General features: G+C 53.2%; 1 protein-coding gene across 1 annotated transcript; it reads left to right on the forward strand.

Moving 5' to 3' along the window:
* The first annotated feature begins 23,315 nt into the window (after positions 1–23,315).
* Positions 23,316–24,230, forward strand: LOC148595385 (olfactory receptor 14A16-like). Its single transcript, XM_088520923.1, has one exon. It carries the CDS (start codon positions 23,316–23,318, stop codon positions 24,228–24,230), a length of 915 nt encoding a protein of 304 aa, XP_088377049.1.

Raw genomic sequence — 24,230 nt, forward strand, 5'->3', positions numbered from 1 at the left:
CCCAGTGGCTGATGAGAGAAGTGGCAGGGCTGGGGAGCTGAGCAAGAAGGTTCTTCATACAGGTCTCCTCTCAAAAACATTACTTTTCACACATGTCCAGACTTCATTGGGAGACACTCTAGCAAGTGGAGAAAGTGCATGCCTGATTCAGAACATGGAAAAATTAAGAAAGCTCAAAAAAAAAAAAAAACCAACAACTTTCTTTTTCAGGTGCTCATTGTAATCAGTCTAATGTTAAGACACTCCTTTCCAATTAGCTATAGAAGATTTGAAAACTGAAGAAAATTATGGCAAGAATCATGGCTCCTGAGGGGTTTTGCATTTGACTGACCCTTTGGGAGTAGTTAGTGCTGAGTCCATGAACCTCTGATGCTGAGAGGAGTCTGAAGAATCTTCTCAAGAAGTTCAAGTAAGAAGCACATCCCCAAGTTTCTTGGAGGGTTAATGGGTCCCACTGTGGTTCATTACCAAGCAAAGACTCCCCAGGGGCTGATTAGAGCAGAGAGTTGGAAGTCATGATTAAACATAGGAAAAATGCAAAGTGCAGGTTCCTCTGATGCCAAGTCAACCCTACATGTGTGTTTTCAAGCAGATTGACCAAACAGAGGCCCAGACCCTAAGTAGGGGGATCCTGTTCATCACGCTTTGCTCAAGGCTTTTGGTTGGAGCAGTGTATAGGTGGGGGTGTTCAAGGTCTAGAGCAGGACACTGATCCAGGACCTCTTGTGTCCCCGGGGGAAAGCAGGCAAGGAGGCCCTGTTGCCAGGAGGAAGAAGTTTCTTCTTCTAGGCCTCAATGGCAGAGACACCAGCCATGGCCAAGAGGACATAGTCCTAGTTCTTGAGGAGCTTTTGGCACCACCCTCAGCTGTCTCTTCCTTGGGCTCTCCTACACTTTCCCATGCCTGTGCCTGTTTCCCTGCAGCCTGTAGACATCAAACTGCTTCCCCAACTTGTTCTCACCCCAGCATCTCTCCATCTTTTCTCATGTCTCTCTGTCCTTAGTGACTGTTGTTTGAAACGCAATGGCATGGTTTGCTCTCAGGTCCCCTCCAGGTGACATGATGCACCACATCATTGCTCTTAAGTGACATTTCTCTTTTCTTCAAGTCAAGTCTGTACCTCAAGCGGCAGTTTGTGGCTCTTTCCCCTTCTCAGTTTCTTTCCCACTACCAGAACAACTTCCATCATCCCTGAAACCACCCTGCAGGCAGTCACAGGCTCCTGCTCTCCTCCCATTAGCTGTAACACTTGAGCAGGCTAAAGAAGCTCATGGCCTTCAGCTTCTGCATGCAGGCCATGTGCTGACCAGGCCTGAAAAAGCAACCTCACCCCAGTAGAAGGGTCTCACTCTGGTGATGTCAGCTGCTGATCCACAGGAAAACAACAAAAAAGGAATTTTCAGCAGAAACCTTAACTTCTTTGCACTGAACAAGCCCAAACCCTCTCCTCCCAACCCTCTCCTCACAGTGGGGCAAGTGATACTCGAGCCCCCAAACACCTTGGAGGCCTGATACTGAACTCACTTCATGTGACGAGCAGAGTTCTTCTACAGAGAGCCCCAACTTGATGCAGTAGCCAGAGGTACTCTAATGAGTACAGAGTAGGGGGACTCCTGTTCATGCAGTCCAGGACATTGTGGCCTCCAGACCATGTTGCTGGCTCACATGCAGCTTGCTGCCCACAAAGGTCCTTCTCCAAAGAACTGCTGCCCAGCCGGACATTGCCCAGTCCATATCACTGCAAGGGTTGGTTTATCCCAAGGGCAGGAGCTGTTTTTTGTCCTTATTGGAACACCATCACTACAAAGTAGGCAATGCTATCCTGCGTAGCCAAGGTGATCTCCCAAAGTGTCTTCTAGTTTTAATGAGCATCGGGATAGACCATCTTGGGCTGTTGGGTGGCTGTTCTCCTTAAACACCTGCTGGCTTTCCTAAGCTCCACCACCCTTCAGATTGTCAGTTTCTCCCTTGATCCGTCCCATGCAAGAGCTCCTTCCATCTGAGCTGTCCCTTCACATCAAGGACATCCACCCCATCCTGCTCTTCCCCCCTAACCTTCCTGCCTGCGGAGCTTGTCCTCTGCCATCACAGTCCTCTAGTCATGTGAGTGGTCTCAAAGCATCTCCATTATTCCAACCGCCTTTCAATGCAGTGACAGCTCGTGCCTCTCCATCTTCTCCCCTCTGTGACCCAGGCTGCATGCACTTGTGTGGGATATTGGGGTTGGAAAGCCTCAGCTGTGGCACAGAGAAGAGATCTGCAATGGTGCAATCTGTTACCAAGAGTCAAGGACACTCTGTGTGCAATTGCCCAACTTGGCAGCAGGGACATGCTCGTGTAGATAGCAGTTGTCAGGGCTATGCTGAAAGGAGATTCCCAGAAAGTGAGCAAACTCTGGAATGCCCAAGGCCAGGGAGAAACAGGAGAGGGATTTGCCTCCTAGGGGTAATTAATGGCACCTTGGGCCTGTGACAGAGGTGAACCCCTCTCCAGAAGGACAAGGTGCCACTGAAGAAGTCCCTGGATCTAGGCAGCCTGTGATTTTCCACACTGAGATCATCATTAGCCCATTTCCCTCATCTAAGTGTGAGAAGAGTTTCCACCGAGGGAGAGCTCTAAGGGTGCGGCAACTAGAGTAGAGACCTTGATGTGATGTGGCTCTCCCGTTTATGAAGCATGCTTGGCTGGAGATAAGGAGGACTTTGCCTTGGGCAGTGGCAGCATCCAGTTGATTGGGTCCTGGAAAGAAACCTGAGTCGCTGTAGGCCTCTTGCCAGCAACCGCTCCAAAGGGACATGGCTTTACTAAAGGCCCCATGCTGTATTTGCTAGAGACATGGGGTTGTGCTGGACACCCCAGGCATCCCACATGTCCCTGCAGATCTATTTCTGTGTCTCTGAATCAAGTGCCTGCTCTGAATGACAGCAACTGTTGGCAGTGTGTGCATGAGTCTCAGCTGCCTGGTGAGAGGAGCTCTGGTGGCAGCGGGCATCTGTGTGGGTGTTTCAGGTAATGCCTGGAGATGGAGGGTGAGAATGAGGTGGCCACACAGAAACACGTGACGACATTGGATGAGACAGAGGTGGTGCAAGGCATGTGCTAGTGTCTGCTGGCTCTGATGGAGCAGCTGGGAGACCCATATCTTTCTAAACGAGTTGGGGGCCAAGTGGGGAATTTCCGTAGTCATCACAAATGACCCCATATGACCACTACTGCTAGAGCAGCATCCACTATGAAGCTGGGACACAACTGTGCCCCTATGATGCAAAATCGTAATGCCATCCTCTCAGACTCTTCATCCAATGCTATAAAGAGAGACCTGAAGAGCCATGTCAGATGCCTGGAGCATCCTGCACAACTGCATGTTTCTAGCAGATAGAGCCCGGCACCCCCAGGAAAACCATGCCCTTTTGCAGTGGTGCGGGGCAAGTGCCCCAGGGCATCCCTGGTGTCCCACCGGTGCTCAAACAAATGACTCCCACCTCTGCCTTCAGGCACAGTCTGCGCTGTCCACATCCAAGCGTGCTGCTTTAAAGGTCACCACTCGTGTCCCTGAGCTCCTGAAACCTTCTAGTTCTCTTCCCCATTACCCTCTTTTCACCATCGGATGACAGGAACAAGGACAGTGTTAAAGATTTCCACAGGGTCACTGGATTGTGGCCCAAGCCTGGACTTTTTTCACTGGTACACTGTCCTTCCTGGAGATCAGCTCAGTTCTGTCCAGGGCCCCAAAGTGCTGCAGAGTGAGCTCAGGCAGCAAAACCCTCTCCGGCCAGGGCTGGGTGGCCCAGCTCTGTTGCCCCCTGGCCCTGAGCTCTGCAGGCTTTGCTCTCTTAGTGGCAACCTCCTCTCACCATCACATTGCCACCTGCTCTCCGTGACAGCATGCCTGTATGCTGAAGTGCAGCCACTGCAAACTCTGTGTCCTTGGCCTTTGATATAACAAGCTTGACCATCACCAATCTGTTCTCTGCGCCACAGCTGAGGCTCTGCAACAGAAACCTGCACAAGTGTGTAAAGTCTGGGGCCGAGAGAGGAGCAGATGGAGGTGCCCATCTGACGGAGACATTATTGCTACCATAGCTGGGATGTGGTGGAATCTCACACCCGATTCTACAGCCCGTACAGCAGCAGGGTACGAGATTTTCAGGAGAGAGCGGTGGAAGATGAGCAAGGGGGCTGCCCTTTGTGTGAAGGGGCAGCTCAGCTGTGTGGAGCTCTTTGAACATGAGGGCTAGGCCTGGGGGGCGAGCTTGTAGGTGACAAGGGCAAGACCACAGTGGGAGTTACCAACCACCCAACCAGGATGAGGAGGTGGGTACTGTCTCCTTTAAGCAATGTGAGCAAGTGTGCGGCTCAAAGGGCACCCCATGTGCACACAGCCTCCCTGCACTGGCTTCCTGGTTGTGGGGATAGTTGTTCTCCAGGCCTGGCTGGCTCCTGCAATGACCTCCCAGGAGCTGGGAGAGGACCGAGGAGGCAGCAGTGCCCTGGTCCCCGGCACATGTCAGCACCTTCTCCTCACACACCACAGGAGAACTCATGTCCCTCCTCCTCGCACTCCTCCCAGTGACCAACTCCTCCCCAACAGGCTGAGGGAGCCTGAGGTCTCCTTGTCCACCCAGAGGACATGTCCCGGATGGACTCCCATCAACACTGCCAGCTGCTTGTTCCCAAGTGCCTGTCCCAGGAATCATTCTCTGGAGGGGACTGCTCACTTGTGACAGTCATAGGCAGTGCAGTGCCAAGAGGATGGTGACAGCCTGTTCTTCCAGCATTGCCTTGGACAAGCAGCTTGTGAGGAGCAGGAATGGCCAGACCCCATGGGTGTCCCTGCAGCCAGCTGTAGGGAACAGCTTGGGGACGTGGTTGAGTTCAGCACCAAGAAAGTGTGGGTGCAGCAGCAGGGCTGGTCATCACTGGTGCTGGTGGGGCAGGGGTGGGAGAGCTCCTGGCAGGTTCCCTTCTCCCAAGCGGAACACGGGGGCTTCCATGTGTGCCCATCCCCGCACCCGCACACGGCTCCCTGGCTCCACTGTGCAGACAGCACCCAGGGCAGGGTGCTCAGCCCTGGGGAAATGTCCCTCTGACATGGTCCCCATGACAGCCCGCACTGCCCTGTCCCCCCACAAACCCTGCTGGCCCCAGCCTTGTACCACGTTGTGGTTGGTGCAGAGCCGTCCTTGGCCTCTGAGCTGGGAGGGAGGCTGGGCAGGGCCGGCTGGTCCTCTGGCTACAGGCACCGAGGCCGGCAGGAAGGAGCTGCCCAGGCAGCCAAACACTGACACTGAAGGTGACCTCAGTGACTCTCCAGGCTCCCTTCCCTGGGCCTCCTGGGTCCCCACTGCCTCTTGCAGCACTGCAGAGCTCTCCCTAGCCTGCACATTCATTGCTTTTGCCCTTTCCATTTGGGTGGCTCCTCTTGGGTTTCTGAAGCTCCATTCACTGCTAGGAACATGGTGCCCTTGGAGATGCCCTATGCTCTCCTGGAGGCTCCAAATCCATCTTCAGCCCTGTCACATGGAAGATACGGCTTGGCCATTCACCACCTGCAGGAGCTCTGAGCACCCACAGTGAGAACTGAATCCAACCCTCCTTCCCTAACACATCATCTATGAGATCATTGCTGGAGGCCCTGGAGAGCCCTGAGAAAGAAACAGATACTTTGATGGTGAAAGTCCCTGAGCACATTTTAGAATCTGACTTTGGAAGGAGCGGCAAACCTTCAAATACTGCAGTGAGGAAATCCACTTCTATTTGAGTGAAGCCAGGACTAACACAGAGACACAAGGATAGACATATTTACAGCAGGTATGGCAATTACACAAAGTGGGTTCATTCTCCTGGCAAAGGAGGATGCATTCAAAAACTTATGTAAAAAAATCATTATAAACACAGAGAGAATGCTCAAAGCACAGAACTATCTAAGTTGCATTAGGAACCACTTCTTAGAAAGGACAGGGAGCTTATTTCCAGCACCAACTGAGCCAGTTTCATTAGGGCGTTTTTCAGATCCTTGTTCCTCATGCTGTAGATGAGGGGGTTGACTGTTGGAGGCACCACTGCATACAGAACAGCCACCATCATATCCAGAGTTGGGGAGGAGATGGAGGGGGGCTTTTTGTAGGCAAACGTGCCACTGCTGAGAAACAGGGAGACCACGGCCAGGTGTGGAATGCACATGGAAAAGGCTTTGTGCTGGCGCTGCTCAGAGGGGATCCTCAGCACAGCTCTGAAGATCTGCACGTAGGACACCACAATGAAAACAAAACATGCAAAGAATAAACAAATACTAAACACAAGAAGACCTACTTCCCTGAGGTAGGAATCTGAGCAGGAGAGCTTGAGGATCTGAGGGATCTCACAGAAGAACTGCTCTACCACATTGCCTTGGCAGAGGGGTAGGGAAAATGTGTTCCCAGTGTGCAGGAGAGCATTGAGGAAACCACTGGCCCAGGCAGCTGCCGCCATTCTGACACAAGCTCTGCTGCCCAGGAGGGTCCCATAGTGCAGGGGTCTGCAGATGGCAACGTAGCGGTCATAGGCCATGACTGTGAGGAGGGAAAACTCTGTTGAAAGTAAGAAAAATACGAAAAAAAACCTGTGAAGTACATCCCCAGTAGGAAATGTCCCTGGTGTTGCTCAGAGAATTGTGCATGGATTTGGGGATAGTTGTGGAGATGGAGCCAAGGTCGAGGAGGGAGAGGTTGAGGAGGAAGAAGTACATGGGGGTGTGGAGGCGGTGGTCGCAGGCTACGGCTGTGATGATGAGGCCGTTGGCCAGGAGGGCAGCCAGGTAGATGGCCAGGAAGAGCGAGAAGTGCAAGAGCTGCAGCTCCCTCCTGTCTGAGAATGGCGGGAGGAGGAACTCGTTGAGGGAGCTGCTGTTAGACATCTGTTCTATTGGGCTCAGGAAAACTGTGTAGGGAAGAAAAGGCAATAATAGCTTAGAAGAATTTTCTCTGAAATAAACTTTCCATTTTTCAAAGAAATGCTTCTCGACCCTGTCCCAGCTCTCAGTAATTCCTTCTTCTCACTATCACTTTCAGTCAGCTCCTCAGTCTCTGGCCCACCTGAGTGTTCTGGGAGGAGCCGGAGCCTGAGTTACTCTACGCCAATGTGTATAAAGGACTGGTTCTTGATATCTGTCCTTTTAGATTTGATGTCACAGGACATCCACCTTTAAGATAAAGGGTCTTTTAATATTCCCACACACACTTCCAATGAGTTTGGGGTGCAGCAGGGGTTTTTAGCATTTTGTTTTAGAATTACTTATTTTGGAAATATTTAGATTCTCTCACCATATCTGGTCAGGTTCTTTGCATGTCTTTATTGACATGCAAATAAATACAGTTGTCTCTGTTTTTGAAAATGTGAGCATTAAGCAGACTGGAGATGGAATTGGGTTCTCTGCTGCTTAGGGAACAGTGAGGAGTGCTGTTGAGCCCACCTGCCTTGTTCCTGCAGACAAACTTGGACTCTGTTGAGATCATAGAAGCACTCATTTAACTTTGCTCTCCCTCTAAGTTCAAGGTGGATACGTGATGGAGAGAACAGGACACTGGTACTGACATGGCAAAGACTCTGTGCACTGAGTTCACTTACGCAGGTCAGCTCACAACCCCAGCAGGACAACAGAGACAGTCACGTGTCCTGACAGTCACAGGGTCTCCTAACGGGAGAGTCCAGCCCTTTGCAGCCCCTCCAATGACGCTGCCCAGCACCCTGGGCACATTGTCCCTCTTCAGACACCTCCATGGCAGGACCTCAGGGTGAGTATCTGAATTTGTAGCTGAAGCCCCAGCTGACTGCCAGGACAAGAGCAGAAAGGAGAGGCAGGGAAATGAGGAGAAACACTGTGACTGCTGCCAAGGGAGGACAGAGAGACAGAGCAGCACCATCCCCAAGTTGCACTGCCCAGACAGTGTATCTTCCCAGGGCAGTGGTTCTCAGACCCTGCGCCTTGCAATGGGAAATGGGCACATGGCAGGAGAGAGGCAGCTCTGCTGTTCTGGAAATCTGACTGCAGAGGAGGTCAGAAATGCCCTGGAGCCCTTCCCCTTGAGAGCAGAGTGAGACTAGGCACAATGAGAATGAGGAGAGCTGCAAAGCAGGTATTGCTGCTGCCCACGGGTGAAAAGGCAGTTGAAGGAATATTCTGGGGTCCTCACAGACCTATTGATCACACAAAGCAGCACTGCAGAACTCTCCTTCAGGCATCTAAACCTAAAATGTCCCATTCATTTGCTGCCTTGTCAAAGATACCAAACAAAATCCTAGCCTCTGGATATTCCCTTCCCTTTCATAGAAGCTTCCCAAGAGTGTCCTCTTGAAAAGCCCCTTCCAGATATGTTGTGTGGGTGAGGCTGAGCTGTGAGCAGCCCTGACCCCACACAGCAGCCTCTCAGCAGGAGAATGAACCTGCCTGGGGGGATCTCTCCTCCCACCCAGAGCTTCCCGCATTGCCCTCACTGTCTTGCACCAGCTCCAGAAGAAACAGCCATGATGCCCTGACCTTGTGATGCTGGGACAGGGAATTTCTGTTCTGAAGCATCTCCTTGTATGCAAAGTAGAAGCAGGGAGAACAATCCTCAGAAAAGAATGCTCTCCCGCATGCCCCTTTCCAGCCCCTCCACTGCTGCCCTATGCCCCTTGTGGTCTCACCCCCACCAATGACAGGATCACACCAACTCAGAAAGACTGTTTATTTGCGCAGGAAACGGCCATTTGTGTTTTTGCGGAGGGCTCTGCGCAGCTGGCGATTCTGTAGTTCTTGGCTGCGGAGGTTGCCCAGCACCAACATCCTGTGCGGATCAGGAGAAAGATGTTGAGCCACTCTGGATATCTAGGCACCCGCTGAGAATTTGATGGTGCATCCTAGCCCCCCAGCCCATCTCCATGGAAGGCTGTTTGAGGCCAGGGCAAGCTCCAAAGCCACTTGTGTGCCCTGGGACTGGGCTCTATTTACCGTTGAGCCTCTTCCTGCTCCTTCAGCCTCTGCTGGTTCAGCTGGACCTTCTCCTTCCAGCCGTCCCGAATCACTTTGTAGGATGCCGTGAGCTGCACATTCAGCTTGGCTCGCGGCGACAGATCCCTGCAGGAGGAGCGACCAAGTCCCTTTGCCACTCTGATGGCTCCTTCCCTCCCTGGCCCCATCCCCTCACAGCAGAGGAAACCAGGGGCTCTTGCAGGCCGTGCCCAGAGCAGAGGGATTTGTGGGCCAGTATCCACACACCATCCTGGTCCAGCACGGTCCAAGGACCTGGCTTGACGCAGCAACCCCATGGACACTCACGTTTTGGCTGGCTGGCCTGTGGCTGGCGAGCAGCGCTGCTCCACACGGAGCTGCTTGTTCAGAATTTCTATCTGTTTGGCAAGGGCAAGAAGAGCAAACGGTTTGAGGGCGGCAGGGGGAATGGGGGAGGCAGCGCTGGCTCCCTGGCAGGGGAGGCGCCAGGTCCTTGCAGGCAGCAGCCACCTGCGCCCTGGCTGCCTGCGAGGCCCCGCCACCCTGCAGGTGGGATATGGCCCTTTTCCCCAGGGCTGTCCTAGGCATCCCCTACCTTTTTGCACTGCCGGCTGCACTTGTCCTTCATTGCCTGCAGCTCCTCCAGGATTTCACGGTCCGCCTTCGCCTTCTCTTGGAAAAGGGAGAGGCGGGCGGCTCTCGCAGGGTGCTGCGGGGCAGGGAGGGCTGTTTCCTGGAGGAGCACAGGAAGGAGCAGGATAGACTTCATTTGGGGAGGAATCTCGTGGCGCTTGGAAGCCTTGTTGGCTTGTGCTCTTCACCCTCTCTCCAGCCCCTGCTCCTGAGCCTCCCAGACAGCTGGGCTGCTGCCAGCATGATGCAAAGCTGCTCTCTTATGCCTTAAGTGAGCAGACTCAGCAAAGCAGCCCCAGGTGTCCAACCCCATCCAAGCCAACCAACACCATCTCGGGAAGGGCAAAACCCCAGGAGAGTTTCTACAGGCATGTGGTGAGAGCCGACTGAAAACGCTGATGCAAAAGCAGAGCCAAGCATGCAGGCTGTGGGGCCGGATCCCCCCGGGGACACTGAATGTCCTAGTGATCCCACCCTGCGGGCCCATGGCACGGGGAGTCTCGCCAGAGCGAGCTTTGCTGCTAGCGGGAGAGATGTAAGTGTTACCCGGGGCCCCATCACGCACCTGTGCTGCAGTGCCTGGAGTGGCACTGGCAGGGCCAGTGCGAGGTGCAGCTGGGGGATGAGGCACGTGCTGCACCTGGGCCTCCTTTTCCCATGAGGGCACCAAGAACTGCCCCGATAGGTCTGTGAAGGTCCTGAGAAGAGAGTGTGGGCTGAATTAGGAGGAGGTCAGGAGGTGTTGGCTCCCGGGAGCCTCACAATGGGATTCCTGAAACCTCCCGGGACTTGTTGCTGGAGCAGTAACTCCGCACTGGGCATTTGCATTCTGCTCCCCTAAAGCTCATGACCCTGGAGGAAAAGGAAGGGGATGGGAGGCTCCTGGGCAGAGTGACTCAATTTTGCTGCCCAGTGAGACAGCAGCCGTGGTTGGGAGCCGTGTGTCAGGAGGCACTGGGAGACCTTCGGGCCAGCACGTCCCAAGGGGCCCTCATCCCTCCTGCCCAGGCTCTGTCTCACCTGGCAGAAGGTGGCTTCTCCAAGCCTGGCTGCCTGCTGCGTGCGCCCCAGCTGGGCAGCAAGGGGAGGCAAACCTGCCTGCCATGCTGCAGGAGTGCGCCAGGATGCTGCTCTGTAAGCAAGAAACACGGGAGCTCTTCAGCACCGCTGCTGTGCAGCAGGCTTGGACCTGGCTGCTACTAGCCAGGGCGGTGGCAGAGGGCCCCAAGCTGGTGAGGAGGCAGCTTTGGTCTTACCCTTGCTGGGCCTGGTGCTCCCGAGCTCTTTCCCCTTTTTCTTCCCGCCTGGGGAGCTAGCGGGGGCAGCCTTTGCTTTTGGGCTGCATTCCACCCTGACCTGAAACCTGGAAAGCAGAGGGAAGGCAGGTTGGAAGATAAGTCTCTTTCTCCCCTTGGCACCTTGTGGCCACTAATGTTCCTGGCTGCCCACAGAGGTCTCCTTGCCAGCCATCTACTTGTGTCCCTGCTGCTTCTCTGGGGAGATTTGGCAGTTTCCTCCAAGGGCAGCAAACCTGGCCTAAGTGGTGGTGACATCTTCCGAGCTCCATGCTGAGCACTGAGCTCCAGTAGCGAGTACTCCCGAGCAGGAACAGGGAAGCTGTGCTCCGGGCGCACACTCACCTTGGGAAGACGTAGATACGCCGGGACGGGATTACTGGGATGTTGGCCGGCGGAGTGGGGACCACCAGTTCCTTGAGCCACGGTCTCTGCAATGTGGACACACACGGTGGGAGGTTGGCAGGGCGGCTTGGTGCCCTTGGTCCTGCTCCAAGGGGAGCCTGCTGCTCCAAGCCTTCTTGCCAGCCCTCTGCCGTGCACCTTAGCCCCTTGTTCTGGTGTGCACAGCCTGCCTGGCAAGGGCAAGGGGAGAGGGGCTAATAGCCATGCCAGACTGTAAGGAGAAGACTCAAGGAGTTTGGGGGCTGCTCTATCTGTGAGAGGAGAATTTGGTAGGGCCAAGCACCGTGGCAGGGGTTGGATTATCCCACCAGCCCCCAGCAGGCCAAGAGAGGCCAGGTGCCACCTCCTTTTGCAGGATGCCCACCGAAATGGCTGTGGGCCCAGCAAGCTGAGGGACTTACACTGCGCAGGGCTGCAATGAGGCTTGCAGTGGTCTCCAGCTGCTGGATGCAGCTGCCAAAAAACTTCATTCTTATTACATCTCCCTCACGGCCCAGGACCCCGATGTCCTTGAAGATAAAGGAGACATTCTCCTGATACTTCAAGTGGGATGAGAACAGGATGATGGTCTCATCCACACAGTCTTCCACCACAGGCCGTGGCAGGGAGGTGGCCTGACTCAGATGCCTGAAGTCTAAAGGCTCGATCTTGATGTTCTCTGAAAGGAAGAGGAGCAGGGTCAGCGCTGCAGCAAAGTGGGTGGCTGGAGCCAGGTGTTAGGGCAGCTGAGGGAAGAGCGCCCGTCTTTACGGTGCCGTCTTTGCAATCCCATCCTGTAGAGGAGCACCCACCCACTGCCCACCAGAGGAGACAAGGGAAATGGAGGGTGGCCCAGTGCTGCCAACTCACCGGGGACAGTCACTTTAGGGCGTTTCAGCCACTGTTGCCAGGCTGGGTTCGTGGCCAGCTTGAAGATGGGTCTTCGGACCATCAGCACTTTTTCTGGCCCCAGCCACAGTGGCTCTTGCACCACACAGAAGGTGCCAAGCCCCGTAATCAGCACACCCTGCAGAGGCAAAAGACAAGGTGAAGGCATCAGCCTTCTGGAGATGGCCCAAGTGACGGGTGTCAGCATGTGGGGCTGATGTTGCTGCTGCTGAGGAACTGTGGGGCAAGAGGGAGTCCTTGGGAGAGCTTTGGAGGAGAGTCACTTTTCCAGGATTTTGTCCTTGGCCTGATCCAAGAATTTCCCAACATCCCAGAACTTGAGAAGATGCCAGAGTTCACTGAGGACATAAAAGCAGGAAAATATCTCCATCTCTCATCTTGGTCTCCTCCCTTTTGTCACCATGGGGCAAAGAGCAGGCCGCCGAGGTGCCCCATAGTTTCCCCTACAGAACTGCACACGGTCTCTCTGCCGGCTTGCTGAGGAGCTGCTCTGGTGGCAGGGTGCTGCTGTGGCTCAGGGGGCAGGATTGCTCCCTGGGTGCCCAGACTCCCTGGCCAAGCAAGCTTCCCGACAAGGGGAGGGGAGCAGGAGAGCAGCCCACCTTGTTCAGCATCATCTGCTGCAGGATGTAATTGGACACTGCGTCCCAAATCGCCACAATCTCTGCAGAGCAAGGGAAAGAGACGTCAGCCCCTGTCAACCTGCTGATGGCTGATCTGCAAGCTGCCCAGCCCAGGGTGACACATGCAGGTGTACGCAAACCCTCCAAGATGCCCCAGTCCCAGCCCTCGAGGGGTCCTCAGCCCCCATTTTTAGTCTGCCAGGCTTCCACAGAGCCCAGGGCCAGTGTGGAGCAGGGAGAGGGACAGGGGGTAGGACCAAGGACTGTGGGCACCTGACCCCTGGGGAAGCAGCTCCCCAAGGCCTCACCCTCCATGGAGACTTTCAGGAGCGTGGGGTAGAGGAGCCTCATCTCCGGACGGAGGGTCTCAGTCCAGGAGCCCTGCATCTTGCTCGGCCCCTCGTCCTCGCCTCTCCTCTCCAGCAAGGCGCACAGGTCTCTTGCAGCCTCCTGGCCCCAAACCTCTCTGCACCGCGCTCGCCTTGCCTCCCGTTTGCACTTCTCGCCACGCAGCGGCTGCACAGGGGGGCAGTGGGGAGCGCCACGAGCAATGGCCAGCAACAACCAGGCCTTGCAGAGAAGTGCAGCTGCTGCGGCACCGGTGGGGACATCTTATAGGAATATGTCCTTGTGATGAGAAAAGGCATGCTATGAGCTCAGCCCGTGTCATTGGGGGAGTGTCCCAAGCAGGGCTGTGAAGCCCCCGGCTGGACCTGGAGCCGCTCTCCGTCCTTCTGCCTCCCTGGCACAGCCATGGCCAGGGCCGCGGGCACATGGGGCCGACATGGGCACCGTCCCCGCGGGCAGCACTCCCTGACACCCCTCTGGCCGTGCCCGTCGGCAGCGTCTGGGCCAGAGCGCCCTGGCACTGGGGGCGCTGGGGCTGCCCCCTTAGTTCCATCACGGAGCTCCCCTCCTCCCTGCGGGTGCTGCTGCAGGGCGCCCGCGAGGGCAGCGAGTGCCTGAGGAGATGGGGGAGGCGGCACGGATGGGCACCTTGGTGGCTGGGTCCTCCTTGTGCCGCAGAGCCCCGTCCCGTGTATCACAGTTTAGCTTCTGTTTTTTCATATTTTTCCTCCCTTTTTGCTTATTTTCATTTTTATTTTCATTTTTTTCATTTTTTGCATTGTTTTCTTTTTTGTTTTCACCTTTTCAAGGTTTTCTTTTTCCTTTCATTTCCAGCTCCCTCTTTTATCTTTTTTTCTTTTGTTATCACTCCTTTTATCCTTTATTTCCCTACTTCTCCCTTTTTGGATTTTTTCTTTGTTTTTTTTTTTCCTTTTTAGCTATATCCTTTTTTCCGCCTCTCATTTTTTCCTTCATTCTTTGCCCCCTTTTACCTTTTTCTTTCCCCCTCTTTCAGTTTTTTCTTTTGTTCCCCCTTTAATCATTTTTCATGTTTTTTCCCTCTTTTTGTTTTTTCCTTCATTTTTCCTCTTTTTCATTCATTCTCCCCCTCTTTCAGCTTTTCTCTTTCCTTCTCCCTCTATTTTTCAGCCTTTTTATTCCATTTCCCCCTCCTTTTTAGCTTTTTCTTTCGTTTTTCCCCCTTTTTTCCCTCATAGTACTATTATTTCGGTGAAGATACTTTTACAGGTTTATGCTCCTATTCAGAAAAGAGGTACTCACAGTGTTTTTAAGCCATTGGTGATGGAAGGAGGCTTGGGGGGATACGACTGGGGGGACCGAGGCTCAGGAAAAGCCCCAAGTGTTGGGTCTGTCGTGTGTAATTTGTGGGGACGTGGAGGTGCAGATGGGGCAGGAGGCAGCTGTGCAGTTGGGACATGTCGCCCGCGGGGCCTCCCAGAATGGGGGGATTTTCAGCAGGAAACGGGGAGGCAGCGCTGCCTGGGCCCCCTGCGGAAGGTTGGTTTTCACAAGTGCCCTTGGAATAGAAATGGGGCCCTGTACCTTGCAGCCCACTGGGGAAAACGGCCATGTGATGGCGCTCACAGGGTTTGCAAGAGAGTATTGCTGGCAAAAAGTACTGCTTGCTGCCCATGAATCAGGACCTGGAGGTCCTCAAGTTGAAGTCCTTTTTTCTAGATTGTTTTTGATTCTTGCTGTTTGCCTGAGTCTGGTGCTGAGTGAGGATCTTGCTGTCTAAAACTCTTGGATGTTTGCCTCCCTCTTGTTGCAGACCATGGCAGCCAAAGAGCTTTCAACAGATGCCCTCCTTGACAAGAGCATGAAGATGAGGAGAGAGTCTGGAGAGCAGAAAGTGCTCTGGGCCTGGCGACTCCTGAATGTATCCATTGCGGGCATGATCTCTACAGACATGTACGTTGATCATTAATCTGACTCAATTACATAAAACATCCTGCTATGTATAGGTCTCGATATTTCCCAGAACCCAGTTACTGACAATTGGTAAGTTTTTTTTTTTTTTTTTGTCTTTTATTTTTCCTTGTCAGGACTGGACAATGTTCAAACTCGTACTACAACATCCCCTTCTGGCGACTCTGGTATATTGGTGAGTTGTCAGTGCCCAACAATGAGTTTTGGTAAGGAGGGAATGTTTTGTGCTTTCCTTTTCTTGCTGGAGAAAATGTTTTAAAGGCAGTTTAAAAAAAGAAACCTAAATATCAGAACTTCATTTAATTTGCTTTTATCTCTCATTGTAGTGACAGGAAAGGGTGTATGAGCAGCTGTGTTGTGGGGCTGCATGCCATTTCCAGATAATGGAAGTTCCTTTCAATGGACTAGACTCCAAAGGAGCTGTATCAAATCCTCTTAGAGGATGGAAAGGAGAAAGAGTGAGGCAAATGTGGAGATGAGTGACAGAAGGTTTGGCCTGTGTGGAAAATCTTGCTGTCAAGAACTGAATGTCCACAAAGGAGACAGAGGAGTCCTAAAACTTTATTCGAATGAAGGGCGAGTCTGTGAGACTGTGGGGTCTCTCCAATTGCTGGAGGGTGCAGCCTCCCTTTATCCTAATTCCCCATCCGAGGGACGCCCTCTCCTTTTCCCCATTAGCTAAGGTACAAACAGCCCCAGAAGTGCAGGAAACTCCAGCCCCACGTCGAAAGGAAGCTCATGGTGAAGGAGGACCCAGGTGCACCTGGCCCAGAGAGGCTCTCTGACCCTCCACACAGGGCTCCCAGGATCCATACAGGCCTTGCAGCATCCCAGGTGTGGTGGTTGGTGTTGGAGAACATCGCCACAGCCAGCAATAAGTAGCCTCTGGCCACAGAAGGTCACGCCTGGCTGGCTTGCCCCACCATCCTTGTGCTCTCCATCCTTGTGCTCCCATCCCTGCTGCCAGCCTCTGCCTCCTGCCCCAGCACTCACCTTCCTTGTGCGCTTGCACCTCACAGGATGCCCGTTGCTGGGCTGGGAGCAGGCGTTCGCCTGCCTCTCCTTCTCCATCTCCAGGGCACTTGCTACAGCTGGGGATTGCTGCTCTGGGAACAAATGGGAGCTGCTCCTTTTGCTGGAGCTTCTCTCCTCAGTGTGACCCTGAGGGTGGTGCTCTAGCCCAGCACAGACCTGGTCGCCATGGGCACTGCCCCATCACAATGGCCCTGGGGACATGATGCCACCCCCATCACAAAGCCCTGGCGGTTGCCATGGGGACTTCCAGAGGTATGTCCTGGTGGTGGCCAAGGGCACCCACAACTCATCTCAGTGCCTTAGTAGTCACCGAGGGGAGTCCCAGAGCCCTCCTTTCATCTTTCCATCCCAGGCCCTAATCCATTCCAATCCCTCAGAGATATGGGTGTCTCTGAGACCCCTGACCTTGGCCAGCCATGGAGCTGACAGCTCCAAATCCACAGGTCCCTTCTTTAGAAAGAGTGTCAGGATAGCAGATTCTTTGAGCCTGCGATGGGGGAGACAGGTGGAGGTAGGAATCCAGTACCCTGCTGAAGGCGGGTCCCAGGACAGGTGTTGTCATTGGGCCTTTTCCAGTGAAGTTTTCATTATCTCTGAGGATAGAAGATTTGAGAGCCTCTTTGAGTCCCTGTGCATAGTTTGGCCTCCCTCATGGGTTTGTATTTGGGAGAGCACAGCCACTGGGGCCATTGACATGTGCTGCTCCTCTTTTTGAAACAGTGGAGACCATGCCTGTATACCAGATCCCATTTGGGCCCTCCAGTTCTGCAAAGAAATGAACAAATGGGAGGGGGTGCAGCACAGGGACACCAAGTTGGTCAGGGTACATGCTGGAGTGTGGGACAGATAAGGAGAGGCTGGATCTTCATGCTGTGCACTAGTACCTTGTGGAGGGCACAGAGCAGCAGGATTTTCTTGGAGGGGCACACTAATTTCACGGAAGGCAGCAGGGAAAATATGGACAATGGGAAATTCTTCTCAGATGTTAAGAACAAATCTTTTTCTTCACAAAGTGTGGGATAGGAATGCAGAGAGATTCTCAGAGCTTCATCCTCAGAGATCCCCTAATACAGGCTCAGGGAATCTGCTCTCCTGAGACAGGCTCTACAGGGTCTTTGCTTTAAAAGTCCTCAGCAAGGTTTCTTGGTCTGTGGTGTTTGAGATGGAGATGATGTGTCAATAAAGAGCAAACATGCCCTTAACACGTCTTCCTTCCTTCCTTGCAGAGGGCATGAGACCGGCCCGTAATTTCTGGCAGACTCCAAAACCATGGGTCTGGCCAGGTAGAAAATGTGGGCAAGTTCCTCCAGATCCCCATTAATTTTGCCCAGCTTTCCTTCCTCTGACCCTGAGGAAAGCGTTTTCTCATCTTGTACCTTAGTTAGTTCTCGACATATTCCATGACACCTCCAGGTAGTGTTTTTCCCGTGGGTTCAGTTCCTGGCACCCTGCCTCTCTTTGGGATCTCTAGAGCCCTGGCACTCTGAATCTCTCCCACTTTGACCCTGGGCGCCTCAGGACAGGCCCCCACACTGCGGTGCTGCTGTGCGGACTCCCGTATGGAGCCTGTAAGGCACTGCCAGCCTCAGGAGCTGCATTTTTTCTTGTTCAGAAACTTGTGGGGTGACCATCTCACCTCTCCCCAACTGCCAAAGCTTGTGAACACCCCTACAACCAACATCCCTGCTAGATGTTTTATGTAGTCTTGGGGCAAATCTTGCAGAAGAGACAACTCATCTGCCTTGAATCCTGTCAGAGATGTGGCATTCCAAGCCACTACCAAGGAAAACATGACCTTTACTCATTTCTTTGGGTTGCTTATTCAGCTTTGAGCATCTATTCTATGGCACAGTGAGTCCCACTCTACACCCTGAGTTCTCTGCCCTTCTCTCCCCTGTCTTCTCTGTGTCTGCTCAGTCTGCTCTGTGCACCAGGATCATAAGAAGTATTGGTTAGGGAGCTCCCTTGAAGCCACGACAAGTTGTGGAGCTGAAGGCCTGATGGAGGAAGTCTGGGACGTAGCTATTTCCCCGTCCCCTCCTGCTCCTGGCCTGAGGGTTCATGAAGGCCCAATGCTTTCAGTGTTGGTGGGTTGGGTTTCCTATGACATCCTCAACTCCTGCTTGGGTTGCTCTGAGCAGCCAGAAAAATCTCTCCTCTCTAGGAAATAGCATCAGAGGATTTTTCCTACTTTTGTGGAAAAGCTGAGGCAGGTCTGGGATCTCCAAAAGGAGCATGGCCCACATCATGACCCAGGAGATGTGTGGCTCTCTCATTCCCGTGTGTCCTGCTTAAACTGACAGTTTCTAACACCATCTTTACAGGACACGAGCTGGCCGTTGTAAAGCCACAGTATTGGGACTCCTTTTACTCTGTTCACTCAGAGCCCCAGCCATTGGTTTGCACTTCAGAGAGTTTAAAGCTTGCTCAGTCTTTTCAGTAAGGCTTTCCCTTGTGGCCAGGGGACCTCATTGTTGACATCGTGGACTTAGCCTACAGTCAAAGAGCATAAATCTTATTTATGGAATTATTTCATGCTTTATTTCTGTTTCTTTGTAATTGAGAAAAATCCTGGGCCTATTTGGAGCTACTTCTCTAAGGAAAGCAGTTGAGAGTTGGGGCAGATGAGCTGTAACCTTCAGTTTCAGACATCAGAGGAATAGGGAAGCTTCTAACAGGAGTGATGGAAGTCCCAGGTGGCTGATGAGAGAAATGTCAGGGCTGGGGAGGCAGAGGGAAGAGTGTCCATACAGTGCCTGAGCTCTGGGACACTCTTTTCCCTACATGTACAGACTTCATTGGGAGTCACTCTGGATTGATACAGTTTGGAGGATGTTGCTGTCACTTAACTCTGAAAGCTGAATATTAATAATAGCAATAAAAACCTTTAAGGGCAGAAATACTTGTATGTTGTTGATGTCTCCAGCTTTCAGCTACACTCCTGAAACCTCTCCAATTAGCCTTGCAAGACCTGATGAAAATCACCAGGGCAGACATAGTTGGTCAAAGCTTTTTGCTTTTTAATGAGCCCCATAGTGTATTTGGTGCTGAGCCCATGAACCTCAGTTACTGAGAGCAGACTGAACAAAATGTTCAAGAATTCAAAGTCAGAAGCAACCTCCAAAGTTCTGTAGAACATTAATGGGTCCCACTGAGAGTCGTTAGCAGCAAAGATTCCCCAGGGGCTGATTAGAGGAGAAAACTGATCACTGGTAACAGGTAGGCAGAGGAAATGTGCAGGTGGTTCTAATCCCATGTTAACCCTTGATGTGTTTGATCAGGCAGAATGTCCAAGCTGGGTCACTGAGCTTCCTCAAAGGGAGATCCTTTCCGCGGCATGTTTTCCAGGTCCTCCTGGGGACGTTATGTGGGTGGGGGTGTGCAGTGCTCAGTGCAGGGCAATGATACGACACTTTCAGGGTGTTGGCAAGGGGGACAATGAGGCCCCAGTGCCTCCTGGTAGGTCTTGGTGGCAGAGAAAACAGCCATTGTCAAGAGGATGCCAACCTTATTTGGGGTGTTTGAGCTTTGGCAGTGCCTTTCGCTGTATCCACCACGGTCTGTCCTATGCTGGTTCAAACCCGTGGCTGTGCCCATGCAGCTTGTAAACGCCCAGTCTGCTTCCTCACTTTGCTCTCACACGGGATCTCCTTCCCTTCACTGATGTCTCTCCATCCCCACTGGCTGTTCCTTGTAACACAAAGCCAAGGGATGATCCTTGCGTCCTGGTGGGTGGCCTGTTGCACCACAGCACCAGCCTTCAAGTGACATTTCCTCATTCTAATGCACAGTCTGACATTCCCAAGATGGGGATTTTCCAGGATATTTCATTTTTTCATGCGGCTTCCCACTACCAAGGAAATCTCCTGGCAGCCCCACAATGTGGGGAAGAATATAACCTTGTCTATGAAGACAGAGCGGAACATGAAGAACTGGGGACTGGCCTGAAGAGAAGGGCCTGCATGTTACAAGGGAGGCCATATGAGCCGTCAATGCGTGTTCACGTGAATAAGGCCAGGCACTTATGGGGCTGCATTCGTGGTAGCATGGCTACCCAGAGGAGGGGAGCTGTTATCCCTCTCCAAGGGGGTCTTTGTGTGAAGGCAGTGGTGGGAATCAGTTTTGGGGAAGGTGTGAAAACCAAGGTGTCCTAGGGTGTTTGCCCACCAACCATTTCTGAAAGGCCTGATTTTTCTCTTTTTTTCCTTTTGAATGTGCTAGGAACATGGTGGCTATGCTGGACACCCCATGCACTTGACATGGCCTAGTAGACCTGTTGTCATTTCATGAAACCAACGGTCTGCAGTGAATTATGCAAGATCTTTGCAATGTCTGGTTCTGCAGAGGTCTGAGCGAGTGGAGATCTAGAGGGTCGTAGGCACTGAGATGTCAGATGGCCAAGAAGATTCTCCACCCAGCTGATGCAGGAGATGGACAAGGGTCACCTCATTGCCCTCTCAGAGCAAGTAGACACTTGCACAAGTCTTGGACCAACCTTTGTCCCTTCTGAAGTCCAAAGGGGTGAGTGTGTGTGTACAGCTGACTCTCTGCCACCATCTCCACTGACTACAATGGGACCTTGGAACTCCCATGTACATAGCTGTTTTTCTGGACCCCAAAAGTTGGGCGAACAAGTTGTCTCTCTCTTCTGAGACTGTGGAGTGTTAGATGTGCTGGCATTAGATGTCCTGCTGTACTCCTCTAGATTAGGTCCTGAAGCATGAGGAAATGGACTTGTGCTGTTCTTGCCCCTGTGCATATGTTCCGTCTGCTTATGAGATGGGAGCAGGGTCTTGCAGAGCAGGACACGTCCACCTCTCTTAGATAACCATCCTCTGATGAGACCAACTGCAATGTCTCAGTCTCTCTCCACAGCTAACAGAGAGACCAACAGTGACCATTTTGTGGACGTGAGTGGACGTTTGCCATAGGTGGCAGGGGTGACTTTTCAGTACCTTTCAGGAACCATCAGCCCTGGAGCCCTGTGACCATCTCGGGAATGCACAAGGGACAGAAAACATCCCGTCTTCAGTTGGGTCCCTGCTCCTGAGCTGGGCCTGGCTCCTGGGACTGCGGGAGCCCATGGCAACCTGGCAGGCGCTGCAGAGAGACAGCTCTGCCCAGGAGCAGCTCCTCATAAAGGAGCACCAAGACTCAGGGCACTGCCCGCAGGCACCAGGCTGGGATGAGTCACTCATAAGTGAAAGGCATTAGGGAATGGGAGGACAGCTGAGAGTCTCAGTGCAGGGAGAAATCTTCCCAACCCTTGACATGGTAAGTCTGTGTCTGCAGGGCAACAGTGCTGTGAGTCCTGGAGGGAGCTTCTGAACCTGGCACCTTCAGATCAATAGGATGTGTCAGGGTGTCTCTCCCAGTCTCTCCTGTTTGAATTAGGGGGTTGCTTTAGAGCAGGGATTCCCAGCCACACGTTCAGAGGGACAGGGCATCACAACTGCCCTCTAACAGGGACGGTGCTGGGATGCACCCAGGTCTGTATGGGCTGTAATTCAGAGCCATGTCCCTGTGTCCCAGGGTGCTGTGCGCTGGGGCAGTGACTCTGCCCTCTGCGAGGGTCGGCACTCAGTCTGCCCGGGGAAATCCCCATGGTGCTGCAGGGAGATGCTCTGGGTGGGAGGAGAGACCCCCATCAGGGCAGGCTCATTTTCTGAAGGAGCCTTTCCAAGAGAACAGTCAATGTCAGTGTTAATGTTAAAAACAAGGAGCTTTCAGGAGTCTGCTTTCAGTTTCATCCTTTTTGTTAAGGGCCAGGGGTGTATGGAAAGGAGATGCCAGGTTGGGGCAGGAGACTGAGACTCCCAGTTCCTTAAATGGAGAGATCTGTGGGGAACTTCAGCAAGTCCCTTACCCCTCCCTGACTGCAGACAGCACCAGCATCACCTTCTCTGGCCTCACCAGGGTCTGGCTGACCTTCTCCTCCCCGCCTGCAAACACAGAGATGTCCCTGGGCTGCTGCAGAACAGAGTGAGTGTCCAGAGGATGGGACAGTGTCTGTGACACTGACAGGGAGAAGACATGGGGCAGAGGTAGAGCTGCCAGCAGGAAAAGCTCCAGCAGTGGAGATACAATCAGCAAATGGGAGGGAACTAGAAACATAATTGCTATGAGGGGTGGGATTTGGATCAATGCAGTCAGTCCCTGCAATGGAGATGTTTTCCTCTAAGCAAAGCCCCGTGTCTCCTCTCCCACCCCTCAAGGCCATGGGGTGCTGGCCACGAGCCCCCTCCTTGGTAGAAGAGGGGCTGCGTCTCTCCTGCAGCCTGGTCCTTTCCCAGTGCAGGACAAGGGGACTGAGAGGGACTGTCCTCAGATGTCACTGTCTAGGAGGTGATGTGCACAGCTGGGGGAGCTGAAGGCTTTCCTCAGTGCTCCTCTGTCTGCTGCTCCTTACTTTCCCTTGCCAGAAGGTTCATACTGTTGCTCTTCCGTCCTTCACCTGTCTGTGCTGATCTGGTTTTGCTCTCTGGAGCTAAGGAGGGGAATTCAGCTGCAGTTCAGGCAGTAACTTCCCTCTCCCACTGCATTCCCACAAGCAACAGTGAAGACATTTAGGTGATGTGAGGATGGGGTCCGGCTTAGTGGAAATGAGATGCCCAGAAGGGGTCAGTTCAGCCCGTGCCTTCACTGCACTGTTCCTCTCCCTTGCTGGAGTGGGAACTGCTGTGACTGATTCAGGTCCAGACACCTCTGTTGAAGAGAGCAAACTGAAAGGGGGGTTAGATTAACCCCTCCCAGCGATCTTCCCTCTCAAACAGAGCTGCCATGAGTGTGGCCTCTCTCCCTCTCCCTCTCTCTCTCTGTCGCAATAGTAAGTGGAGAATACTCCCACTTCCCTTCACTCCACCAAATCCCCTTCACTCAGGTCACAGTACCCATCCCCAGGTGTCCCCCCCAAATGCATGAGTCAATTTGACACCTCCATTTACACCCCCCAGTAGAACAGGACTGACTGCCCTGGAAGCAGGCAGAGAGGCAGAGCGCACTCACCCAGCACAAACCAGAGGTCAAGAAAGGGAGTGGAACAAGGTAAAGGAAAGAACACATGTGGGGGTACCATGAGGCGTGGAATGGATTTTATTCAGAGAAGCTTGTTCTAACTTTAACTTGTTGATGCTTTTTCCTCATTGGAGAGTGCGCTGAATCAAGATTAAATGTCCAACAGCAGCTCCCTCAACGAGTTCCTCCTCCTGCCATTCACAGACACGCGGGAGCTGCAGCTCTTGCACTTCTCGCTCTTCCTGGCCATCTACCTGGCTGCCCTCCTGGCCAACGGCCTCATCATCACAGCCGTAGCCTGCGACCACCGCCTCCACACCCCCATGTACTTCTTCCTCCTCAACCTCTCCCTCCTCGACCTGGGCTCCATCTCCACCACTGTTCCCAAAGCCATGGCCAATTCCCTGTGGAACACCAGGGCCATCTCATACTTGGGATGTGCTGGGCAGGTCTTTTTCTTCCTTTTTTTAGTTTCAGCAGAGTTTTCCCTCCTCACAGTCATGGCCTATGACCGCTATGTTGCCATCTGCAGACCCCTGCACTATGGGACTCTCCTGGACCGCAGAGGTTGTGTAAAAATGGCAGCAGCTGCCTGGGGCTGTGGGTTTCTCTACGCTCTCCTGCACAGTGGGGACACATTTTCCCTACCCCTTTGCCAAGGCAATGTGGTGGAGCAGTTCTTCTGTGAGATCCCCCAGATCCTCAGGCTGTCCTGTTCAGGCTCCAACATCAGCGAACTTGGGCTTCTTGGGATTAGTGGCTGTTTAGCCTTTGGGTGTTTCGTTTTCATTGTGGTGTCCTATGTGCAGATTTTCAGAGCTGTGCTGAGGATCCCCTCTGAGCAGGGCCAGCACAAAGCCTTTTCCATGTGCCTCCCGCACCTGGCTGTGGTCTCCCTCTTTGTCAGCACAAGTGTATTTGCCTACCTGAAGCCCCCCACCTTCTCCTCCCCATCTCTGGATCTGGTGCTGGCTGTTCTGTACTCGGTGGTGCCTCCAGCAGTGAACCCTCTCATCTACAGCATGAGGAACAAGGAGCTCAAGGAGGCACTGAGGAAACTCATCCAATGA

Source organism: Tinamus guttatus, unplaced genomic scaffold (assembly GCF_059628265.1).
Source record: "Tinamus guttatus ecotype Peru unplaced genomic scaffold, ASM5962826v1 Tinamus_guttatus_pri_ptg000106l, whole genome shotgun sequence".
Taxonomy (NCBI): domain Eukaryota; kingdom Metazoa; phylum Chordata; class Aves; order Tinamiformes; family Tinamidae; genus Tinamus; species Tinamus guttatus.